Here is a 12,092-nt window from a genome sequence, read left to right as displayed (position 1 = left end):
ATATATAAATTAGAGATGGGCTTAGACCTTTAAGATAAAGCTCCTTGATTTATTGGAAAGTTCAGACTGAATCAGACTTTGGTGGTTCAATCATCATCTCTTTAATAGGCTTAAACTGGAATTACAAACCTGAATTAGCCAAAACAGGGAGGAACGCTTAAGTTCTATAAAGTCCTAGAAGCAAACCCATTTTATAATCTTTCTGAACATCAGAAGTTGAGATCCTATCACAGAACTGTATTTGACAACTCTGACTTAAAGTTAGTGATTTTAGAGAAGATGTATTTATTGGTGCAAAGCCTTCAAAATGTGGAGAATTTTTACTTGATTAGGAAAAACTTTCCAAGATGCAAAGATTTATTCTGACTCATTGAACTTAAAGCCTGCAAGACTGAATCTTGACTTGATTTCATAAGGGTCCTTCTTTAAACTTGCTGCTATTTCTGCTGATAGATCAGGTCAGCATTTAGAAGGATGAGCAAAACATGAAAGAAAAGTTGTCCTAAAAACATGTTGCAAAAAAATTCTCAAGGTATATGTGTTGGGGTAGTGGGAAGAAATACCATTCCTTTATCTTTTCCCTCAACTGTTAATTTTGGGCTCATTCTTCTCTGACATCCAACCTAATCACAGTTGAGGTACTCCTTACCTTCTAGCTCTACTAAACCTTTCCTACTTCTGAAAGTTACACCACTTCTTTACTTTCCCAGGATTTACCAGCTGGCACTAAGGAGGAAATACAAAAGCATGGGGTAACACTGAAACTTAATTGATATATTCTACATTCAACCGCTATTGAAAACTGATCTTTTGTTTTCTCCACATTTACTGTTTCACACTTTCCTTTGAAAGCTAGAAGGCTTATGAATTGCAAGAGCTGCACTGTGAGTTACTCACGCTCTTACCTTTTACAGGATGAAGTCGTCACCTGCATCAATAAACTTCTATTTTTGGTGTGCTCCACTGGGCTCAGTGCTCCCTGGGGGTTCCTCTGAACCTCAGTCTTCCATGGACTCCGTGGCAAGTCCAGACACAATATGCTTAACAGTGCTGCCTGAGAAATATACTGTGCTTTGGGAACAGTGGTCAAGTATAACTCATTTTAATATTCTGAAACTATTTTTCTTGATTCTTCTGTGGTTTATCCAGATACTTAACTGATCCGTTATCTTGCTAGTTATTGGTGCTGGCAAGGACATAAATGCTGTCATGAGAAGAATTGAGTTGGTGATGGCTTAGCTTGAGTCCTTCTTCCCTCTGGCACTTCTGAATTTCCAGAAAGCTGAGTAACAAAAGTTGCTGCCCTTCTCTGAAAGCCTGACAAGGAGAGGGATTTGGTGAAGCTATCAGAAATGGGGACACTAAAGTGAGACTCACGGCTTGTTATTTAGGCATGTGAACAAGTGGCCTGATGTGGGGAGGTGGGGGGGGAGAAGAGGCAAGGAAACAAAAAAATCCATTTCTACTGCACGGTTGAAATTTTGGTTCTAATTACTTTGCTGGTGCAAATCACATGCCAAGGTTTCAGGCCACAGAACTGCTCATATCATTTCCTACCCACTTTGCAGAAAGGCAATTAGCAGAACAGTGGCATTAACAAGACAGCTTTACACGACCTTTCAAAGTGAAAACATAAAGAATCCCTAAAAGACCAACTACTTGTAAAATGTGAGAGGGAAGCTCTAGGCCTGATTTTTCGGAGGTGGGTGTGAGGCTTTGCCCACAGGCAATGTGACCCTCAGAGCCATCCCCCGCCCTCTGCAATCCCCACACCTCCCTGGCTCCCCAAGGGAGGGGGAACCTCCTGTCTTCTGCATTCGACCTTTGTATTTCATTTCTTGTACGGGAAAGGATGCTGCATGTCTCCGGGTGCCCTCTCATCCACATTTACCATAAACACCCAGAACACCTGTTTACTCTGACTCACCCACTCCTCACGCAGACTCTCCCTTTTTCTGACAGCAGACCTCACTCAGGTAGCATGTGCTGCTAATATCCTTTCAGAACCGTGTAATAACATGCCTTCTATCCAATTCCTAACATCCTTCAATCAGCTCAGCCAGTGGGCTAACTGCTTACACTCCTGTGATTTATGTAAGTGCAATTAATTTGAACTGCATCACTCTGGTGTTATGCTGGCAAAAATGCCCCGAGAGAGAGTACCTCACTGGTGAATCAGAGCCTTTGCTTTTAACAAACATACAAAAGAATAGATCCCGAGCCAGTGGAAATCTGCATGGCTCCATTCATTTCAACTTAAACCAGCTCAAGGTCTGAATCACAGCTCATGTAACAGACTATTTAGATACAGACTAATGCCTCACATCCTGTAATGCAATGCTTTCCCAGAGTTGGCAGGGGATGGGGATTTCTCAGATGGAACAGAGCTGAGAAGGGAGCAGGACCATAAATGCAAGCTTTTAAAAACACTTTGTGGATTTCTTAATTTCTGTGGAGTTGAGGAAAGCAACGGCTTGTGTGTCTCTCTTCGCAAGCACTGCTCTCCCATCTGGGAAGCACTGCGCTTGTTTCTCCACACCAGCTGTGAGGCAGGTACCTGGGAAGTCCCTTTCCTCGCCACTTTCCCTTTCCTCCTGTAGCCTCAGTGTATTCCCTGCAGCTTGGAAATCCATGTGACACCTTTCACTGGCAGACACCAGTGTCAGATGCTGTGCAGCTGAATCTTTTTAATCAGTTCTTGAAAATAGCTAAAACTTTCTCTGCACTTGTTTTGGCATCCTTGCAATCAAGAAGTCATGCAGCTTGACAAAGCGCTTTATTCTTACATGTCTTAACAGAACTAGAGGGATTTTTTTTTTCCACATCTATTCCAACACCTGCTGGGGTGGTCTCTGTGAAACACCCCTCCGCGTCGCCTCCCGACAGCACAGAACCCTAGCAGCACACCGGCACAGCATACCTGTATGTGCCCAGGCAGGTGTAGTCAATACACAAGGAGGGAGGGGGAAGGGGTGGGGAGGGCAGACCAAGAGTCAATCAAAGTGTAATTTATGTTAGAAATTTACCAGCATTCAGCTGCCCATATTTTCAAAATGCAAATATTTTAAAATTAAAAAGCCTGTCTGTGGCTAAACATCTCCTCTAAATCAATCGAGATAACTAGAAAATACTGTGGCATATTTAAAAGACTTTCATCCTAAATTAAACACATAATACAGATTATAGCCTCATAGGAAATCAAGAGGTCCTAAATGTACTAATGGAGAAGGACGTTTAAGAGACATTTAAATTACCCAGTCTATAATTTTGGGGGGGTTGCTTATCTGTGTATCTTTTATCTGCTTTGGATAATTAGGAAAATCTTGGCAGTGCCCTAAGAGGATAGGCAAAAGAGTGACACAACTACTCCCAAGGAAGCAAAGGTCGAGGGTTTTCATTCTGCAGATTTTTAAAGTAAAATAGAAAGTGTTCTTCATATGGACAGTCTGAAGCAGTATGCATATTGTATAAAACTTATCACCCTGTTCTGAAATGCCATTTTTTCCAGGGCTTCTCCCTCTCCTTGAACTCACTCGCAGTATCTGGCTGGCCCTGCTGCCTGGCAAGCAGGGCGCAGGTTAGGGAGGCAGGCTGCTATCTGCAGCCTTTCCTAAACTCAACTATTCAAAGGCAGTTCCCAAACGGAGCAGGCACACGGTCAGTTCAAAGGCTTCCCATTAGCTTTGCCGGCTAACTTGTTATCTTGTAATGTCCCCCTCCTCCTGCCCTTAATGAACAGTTTGTTCCATTGTTATTCTTGTATCAGACATCTGGAAACCAGACTTGTTTGGTTTTTGGTTGGTGGGGGTTTTTTTGGTTGGTGTTTTGTGGTTTTTTTTTTTAAAAGGAAGATTTTTTTCAAAAAAGCGTTTCGTTGCCTGTGACTTATCCAGATCTCTGTCAGGAAAAAAAAAATAATTCAGCTGAATCAGTAAACTGCCTTTTTTTTTTTTTTTAAGCACTTTGACCAACACCAAACGCTGCAGAGCACCGCACCCCCCGCTGCAGTGGGGTAACGCGCCCTGCCCGCCGCCGGCTCCTCCGCTCACAGCTGTCTCCAGCGGGAGGAGCTGAAACCCGACCCAAACCCTGGGAGCAGGGATTGGATCCCTCCTGCCAGCAGCCAGAGAGCCCTCCCAGAACAGAAAAAAAAAAAGCCAGCCTGTTTGGAAAAGTGCTTGAGAGAAGATCCCCGAGTGATTGGAGGAGCGGCAAACCCTTCCCCCCTGCACCTGACTCGTGGGTATTTACAGCACTTTTCAAGGCGCCTCTGCATTGCCACTACACGGCCGCAGTGGATGGACTGCGCGGGGCGGGTGTCGCGACAGGGACCGATGAGCTCGCAGTGATTGAGTGTGTGTCTGTGCTGCACACCAGCCCCGGGACCGTTACACCCACCCGCGAGGAGAGCCTGGGAGAAGGAGAAAGCCCTGCATCCAAAATGCCACGCTCTTTCCTGGTCAAGAAACATTTCAATTCATCCAAGAAGCCGAATTACAGCGAACTGGACACTCATACAGGTAACAAAAGAAGATTTCTAATGCCACCGCGTCACTTCTGAGGTTGCGGTCCTTGCGTGGCAGTGCTGAGGAGGGGTGGGATTGCTTTTTGATCTTGAGGGAATGGGTTAGTCCATTGCTAGCTCTTTTCTTCTCTTGCTTACAAGGAGGGAGTTTTGAGAAATACGTCAGTGCTGCCCAGAATGAAACATAAAGTTTGCTCAGCCACTTGAACTCAGTTACTTAGAGAGGATTTTTGAGTTTTCCTGTTCTGTATCTGCTGGTGTTGGAATTGAAACTTTTACACAGACCCGTCAGGAAGTTTCACCGATTCATTGTGTCAGGCTGCACAGATTTAGAAACGGCATGCTGCCTTGAAGGGAGTCTCCAACTGTGATTTTGCTGTTCAAGGGCACTGTCTCTACCCATCAGAATATATGTATGAAGCAGTATTTCCTTAATGCTCCGTATATGCAGATGACCCTACTGAGTGCTTAATTTATACACCTTTTAATCTCCCAAATGTTAATTTTACTGCCTTTTGAAATACTTTTGGTTCTCTTACCTTGAAATTTTCTTCTTTTTCCAGTGATTATATCCCCATATCTGTATGAAAGCTATCCAGTCCCTATCATACCACAGCCAGAGATCCTGAGCTCAGTAGCTTACAATCCCATTACTGTGTGGACTACAACCGGGCTGCTACCGTCTCCCTTACCCAACGACCTCTCTCCACTTTCTGGATACCCCTCATCTTTGGGAAGAGTCAGCCCACCTCCACCTTCTGACACCTCCTCCAAAGATCACAGTGGCTCAGAAAGCCCCATTAGCGATGAAGAAGAGAGAATCCAGTCCAAGCTTTCAGACCCTCATGCAATTGAAGCTGAAAAGTTTCAGTGCAGTTTATGCAACAAGACCTATTCAACTTTCTCTGGGTTGGCCAAACATAAGCAGCTGCACTGCGATGCCCAGTCTAGGAAATCATTCAGCTGCAAGTACTGTGACAAGGAGTATGTCAGCCTGGGAGCGCTTAAGATGCACATCAGGACCCACACGCTACCTTGTGTCTGCAAGATCTGTGGCAAGGCTTTCTCTAGACCCTGGCTACTTCAAGGACACATTAGAACTCACACTGGTAAGAATAACCATTGTAATTGCAGGTTTTTGTTGCTATTAACATCAGGATGCCTTTTTGCTATTTTTCTCCACAGGTGGAAAAAGCATCAGTGTTTCTTTGCTAACCTTGAAATGTATCCACAGGATTTCATATGCATTGTTAAAAGGCTAAATTCCCCTTCTTGGGGGGGGGTGGGAGGAGAGTGTTGCATGGTCTTACCACTGTAAGACAGATACTGACATAAATCAGCTTTGCTCCTTTGATAATTTTAGGATGGTTTAGCCCATTACTCCTGGCTGAAAGTTTTGCTTTAAGGATTTTACGTTAACTTTCAATCTTGGGAAACTTTGAGAAGGCTCCAGCTGACTCTGAGGTCAAGCAGCAAAACAGAAAGGCAATGCACGAGGGGCTGCTTTCTGACCCCTTAAGCAACTGGCAAGTTTTACATGCGCTATCACAAGTCTTTAAGGATTAAGAACACATCATCACTGAAGAGACCTTGATTTTTTTTTTTTTCTGTTGAAGCAAAAACTTGATTTTAACACTGGGTACAATGTAATGACTGTACCACTGTTTGCTGCTTTTCAGTCAAAGCCCTTCTCCCCAGTAATTCACACAGTGCTAAGCAGGAAAAGTTCTATGAAACTACTTTGAAACGTTAGGAGAAGCCCAACCTAAAAGTACTGCCTGCACCTGTAGATGCAGAAGGTGTCAGCACCTGCACTATGCAGCACATTCTGAAAAGGCTGAGTTCTGCAAGTACAGTCAGCAGTGCTGAAAGATGTTGTATCTGTGGCCTTTATTGCACTCTCATTATTATAATAAATATTTTTTGTTTATTCATTTGTTTCTTAGGGTAAAAGTGGGTTCTACCTCTCCTAAACACATACTTTTTTTTCAAGTGTTATCCTATTTTTCCTCAATGTTTCCTTTTTTAGGAGAGAAGCCATTTTCCTGTCCTCACTGCAACAGGGCTTTTGCAGACAGATCCAATCTGAGGGCTCATCTGCAGACCCACTCGGATGTGAAGAAGTACCAGTGCAAAAATTGCTCCAAAACTTTCTCCAGAATGTCTCTTCTGCACAAACATGAGGAATCTGGCTGCTGTGTAGCACACTGAGTCATGCAGTCGATGTTTACCTGGACTCCATGCATTTCTCCACTCCTGGTCCAGATGATAAGTGGAAATCCAAAGGCGTTTTCTTGTCTGCTTTTCAGCCAAAAAAAAACCCCAAACCACCACCAAGCAAGCAAACAACCAAACTAGTGGAAGAACTTAGAATGTCAGTAGAAATGAGCTTTCAGTAGTTTCTGTTCAGTTACACATTCGCACTCTTAAGCATGAATTTTGAAATATGGGGAAAGACACCATGCATGACATTTCAAGTAGAACTAAAGGAAGAAGCATTATCAACTTTCTTTATAGATGAAGCCAAATGTAGGTTGTCTTTTCTTGCTTAGAAAAGGCTGCAAAGTTAACAGTATGTTCCTGCCAAACCATTTCAACCAAAGAAACAGTGTTTTAAGTGGAACTTTTAATAAAAATGCTACCCAAGTGAATTTTGCTAGACACCATTTATCTCAGGTGCCTTAGAAAGTATTTCGAGTTTACCTTAGTAAATGTTTAATATTATTCATTGCTGTGTTTTTTTTATTTTATTTTATTAGAAGCCAAGGCCTTCATTAATGATCTGAAATGCTTTAAGTCTGTATAATTAAGAGAAGAAAGGAAAAAAAACATGTAAGAGAATGTATGAAAAATTGAAAGCCACAAATTAACCGCATGTGCCTTCTTTTTAGGAAAGAAAAGAAAAAAAAAAAGACTGTAGCTTCAAACATTCCTGGTGCATGCTTGACCATCTTTTAATATTGAATTAAACTTTAAACTTAAATCTTTTTTAAAAAACGGGAATAAGTGCAAGAGAGGGGTTCATGGGAGTTTGACAATTATTTTTTTAAAATGCACAAAGGAAATGCAATATTTTCAGCATTACCCCTCCAAGTGCCTTTTTATTGATGATTTTGTAAAGTATGTGGACATAATGTAAATATTTTTATTTTTATATGATTGAATGTGTTATGAATGAAAGTGAATTGTTGTCTATAGCAGCATCTATAGATAACTTGAAGAAAGTGTGAAGTGAAATCTATGTTGTTTTCTAGCCACTTTTTTACAATAAACTTTTTTAAGTAAGATTTCTGTTGTTTATTCTAATTAAAGAAAACAAGTGTCTGGTTTATCAAGGCTTTGGAACATAGAAAAATGCAGATGTCTCTACATGACCAAATGAAGATAAAGGTAAATTTCAGATACAAATCCCTAGTTCACAAGTTCTGAAAGGAATATACCACGGGTCCTGTTTTGAAACATTTAAAACCATTCAGAGCATTTTTCTAGAGTCAGTACTTAAAAACACTGTTGCTTTTTTTGCTACTTGCAACAGTATGACAACATTGTGAAATATATTTTGTCAAAAATACTCAAAAGAAACTCTTTTCTTGCATTTTAACAGTTGAAAAGATGCTATTAGAGCAGCCTTATTATAGCACTTTTTCTGAGACACTGACATCAGGAAAACTGGGCCTGATCCAAAGTTCACTGAAGTGAGTGGAGCCTTACAGGAGTTCAGTAACATCTGCTTGATGCGCTTTTAAAGGGGTAGTCAAGTCACAGTATGACATATTTTATATGGCCATTTCAGAAAGATTAATAAAAATATCTTTAAAGTACCTTACATATCAGAACTGTCTAGTGAATGTGTATCAGCTAATATATAACAAGAAAGAATTATTCAGTAAAAAAAGTAGAAATATTTTTCTTCAGATTATATGATTAAGGACTCTATGACCTGAACTATATAGAAGTTTTACAGCATCAACAAATCATGTCTCGTCATTGCTGACTAGTGCAAAACAACGCTATTTTAACAAAGTACAAAGCTAAAAAACTAGATAAGCACTAGTTGGCATCCAGTCTAAAGACTGCTATGTCTACATCAGGTACCAGCAGGAGCAAGCAATAACAAAAACAAAATTCCAACAGTTTAACAGGAGTGTAACTGATGGATAAACACAAGGTGCACATTTATTGAAAAAGAGTACATTTCAGCAAAATAAGACAACAGTCCATGCATGCTTTGTGTTTCCTCTAGCTGAGTCCTGCAGAAGAGGAAGTCAGCAGGACTGCACTGAAGGGAAGTCAGCAGGACTACACTGAAGTAACGTAGGCAATAGGCACATGACAGAAGTTTTGTACCTCTTCCCCACGGGAAGTACAATACTGTAAAAAGATCATCTCAAATGAAGCTTTTTATAGTCTCCAAGCATCTTCTGACAAAATCTCATGGTTATAAAAATAATTTCCTAGGACCTGCTAGGTTGTTTTTTTCTTCAGGAAATAGCTAGAGAGTTCAAAAAAGATAGGGTTAGTGGGAATTTGTGTGGTAACATTTTGAAATGAACACATGAAGGCATCAAATACCCTTGAAAAGTTTCATGTGGGTACTCTATTGATTTGCACTTCCATGTCATTTGCTTTGAAGTTCTTGGGCTCCAGAAGCTCTTCGTGCAGCTTTCTCTTCCCAGAGCAAGGTTTACTGGAGTATGAGTAAAGCTGTGGCAGTTAACAACTATTTGTACTGCCAGAGTTCTAGGTTTGCTCTCCTGTGTCCTGTCACAAAGGCTTTTCCATTGTTTTAATTCACATTTTAAATTCTCTACACTCATAGTAAATGAAATAGCATAAGAGCTTGACTGGTTGAATGAGTGGAAATGCTACTGTTGTCCTTAAGGGAAATCAGATGAAAACTTCATCAAAACACAGTATGCTAAACCAAACACAAGTGGAACTGGTCTGATTTGGAGATGACAATTAAGATATGCTACTTTGCATGCCTGTAACACCTGTACTCATAAAATACAAAGATGGGAAAGGCTGGAAGCTCTTCTGGTTCATCTCTTTAATTGAAACAGAGTGCTCGATCACAAATCCCTAGCTCTCCATCCAGTTGCAGCATAAACATCCCAGGCAGTTGAGTTTCTATGCTTTTCCTGTGAGACTGCTTTGTGTCAGGATGTTTCTACTAAACAATTTCCATTAATAGTTTTACCTCATTACTCTAGAAATGCCCTTCTGTACCTGCACAAGCTATTTATCAATGTAAATTGAATTCTGTTCTAGACTGCTGGTTGTTGACTCCTTTGACTTTCTCAAAAGTGATGAAAAAGCTCCCTCCACAGTGAATCTACCCATTAAGTCTCTTTGGCCAGCACTACATTTCCCACAAAACATCTCTCATTCTATATCCAAATAATCAACTTTTTAAATCTTTCTTAGGAACACATGCTTACCGCACTCCAAATATCTTCATTGTTCTTTCCTGTAATCATTCACCTTTTTTCTTTTGCTTTTAATTTTTGAGTCCAGTGCTAAATGTGATTCTTCTAAGTGAAAAGTTAATCTATTAAAAGACCAGTTTCTTCTCTAAAGACACCTGAATAATAGCAGAATATATACAATATGATTCATACTTTTTTTTTCCTCTTCACTAATGAGCTGTTTAACATTGGTTCATCCAGGGAAGGAACTTTTGCTCAGAGGTTACTCCAAATCTCTAAATGCATATCTGTCAGCTTATATGATTGCCCATTATAGGAATTGAGGAATAGATCTTTCCTTTAGGATGTTCTGGCAATCTGCTTTCACCTCCTGAGTGTACTTTCAGCATGTGGACAAGAGCTGAACCACCACAGGACATGTGCAGTTACAAGTGAAATGTATGAGTTTCTCAAGGCTGAAGGCAATAATAGATTAATTCTGGTTTCCTCTTTTCCCTTGCTTCCATTTGGTCATGTTCTTCATCTCAGAGACTGCAGAATGAAGAAAGATGTGCATGAAAGGAAGACAGAACAAACTAGACATTTATACTCAAAGCACTGCAATTATTCTACCATCTAATGTGGAGTGGAGAAAAGCATCTTATGTACTCACTAAAGGGTTAAAATAAGTACCTCTCAGATTAAGGCATCATTAAATCTGTCTTCTGTATTTTACTCTGTTATTTGGGTTATTATAGTTCTTATTATCATCAAGCAAGCTCAGGATCTAGTACTCTAAGCTCCACAAAATCATATAAAAAAGAAGCACCCTAAAGATCCTGTAATTTCAATTTTAAAAGGGAGGACAATGGGAAATCTGGTAATTTAATTCTGATGTCTTGTGCTAGAGCTGATGTTCCCTGCCACATAAGTAAATCAATATTTCATCTTAAAATGCTTTTTTATTTTTGAATAAGACATTTTTGATGCTGAGCAACACTACTTTAGTGTTGGTTTTTATTAGCTGTCCCAGATGTTTGTTTTAGTCTCTTTGGAGTGTGAGTTTTAACTGTTAAAATATATAATTATAATTCTGGTTCACAGAAATATAAAGAGTGGAATGTAAGAAGCACACGCCAACCTGCATATATTGTAGTATCAAATGACAGCTGCAAGAAAGAAGAACAAGTGAAATCATAGAGTCGCAGAACAGTTGAGGTGGGAAGGCACCTCTGGAGTTTGCCAAGCCCAACCCCTCTGCTCAAAGCAGGGTCAGTAGATGAGTTTAACCAAGGTTGTGTCCAGTTGGGTTTTGAATGTCTCAAAGAATGGAGACTCAATGACTTCTCTGGAAAAACCTGTGCCAGTGCTCAGTCACTCTTATGGTAAAAAAATGATTTTTCTTATGTTTAAATTGAATTTTCTGAATTTCAGATGGTGTGCACTGCCTCTTGTCCTGTCATTGGGCAACAGTAAGAATTTGGCCATCTTCTTTACACCCTCTCATCAGGTATTTATACACATTAATAAGTCCCTCCCATGTGAGAGATGGTCATCTCTTAAATATCTTTGTAGTCCTTCATTGGTGTCCAGTATTCTCATGTCTACCTTGTACTGGTGAGCCCAGAACTGGGCTCTGCACTGCAGATGGATAGAGGTGGAAATATCACTCAGTTTCTGATGGGATGCTGGTAGGATGTGTAAAGGCTGTGGAAACTGTATGAGCTGTAACAGTAGAGTACAAACAAAAATTATCTTTGCATGATCTGTCCCTTCAAAAAAAAATTAATTCATTCCAAACTTATACAAAGTCATCAGGAACTTTGAAGGATGTGGAGTATGGGACTGTGCTTTCCTAGGAGAGAAAGATTTGCCCTGTCCTCTTGCAGAGTGCAGCCTCAGCTGAGTACGTGGCATGGGTTCCTTAAGGGGATGCACACCTTTTGCTGCAGAGCCATATCCTTTTTGAGATACTGTATGAAACATGGCTTAACAAATTCTTTGAAGCTGTGGTGTAGCCTAATTGCATACTTTCATTTCTGTCTTTTCTGAGGGATACATAGCCAAACCAGGCTAGAGATTAAAAAAAATAAATTGAAAACACACAGTGGTGTTGTTTTTACCTATTTGGCAATTTGGTCACCTTGTTCCTCTTCACT

General features: G+C 40.4%; 1 protein-coding gene across 1 annotated transcript; it reads left to right on the top strand.

The window, feature by feature from the left end:
• Positions 1-4,307: 4,307 nt before the first annotated feature.
• SNAI2 (snail family zinc finger 2) lies at positions 4,308-7,400 on the top strand. The gene is made up of 3 exons (XM_010186260.1): positions 4,308-4,520; positions 5,089-5,634; positions 6,555-7,400. The coding sequence occupies exons 1-3, from the start codon at positions 4,442-4,444 to the stop codon at positions 6,734-6,736; spliced, it is 807 nt and encodes a 268-aa protein (XP_010184562.1). The 5' UTR covers positions 4,308-4,441; the 3' UTR covers positions 6,737-7,400.
• Positions 7,401-12,092: the final 4,692 nt, after the last annotated feature.

The sequence above is a fragment of the Mesitornis unicolor genome, unplaced genomic scaffold (assembly GCF_000695765.1).
Source record: "Mesitornis unicolor isolate BGI_N332 unplaced genomic scaffold, ASM69576v1 scaffold2056, whole genome shotgun sequence".
NCBI classification, from domain to species: domain Eukaryota; kingdom Metazoa; phylum Chordata; class Aves; order Mesitornithiformes; family Mesitornithidae; genus Mesitornis; species Mesitornis unicolor.
Note: the sequence above shows the minus strand (reverse complement) of the source record. Positions and strands in the feature narration are given on the sequence as shown.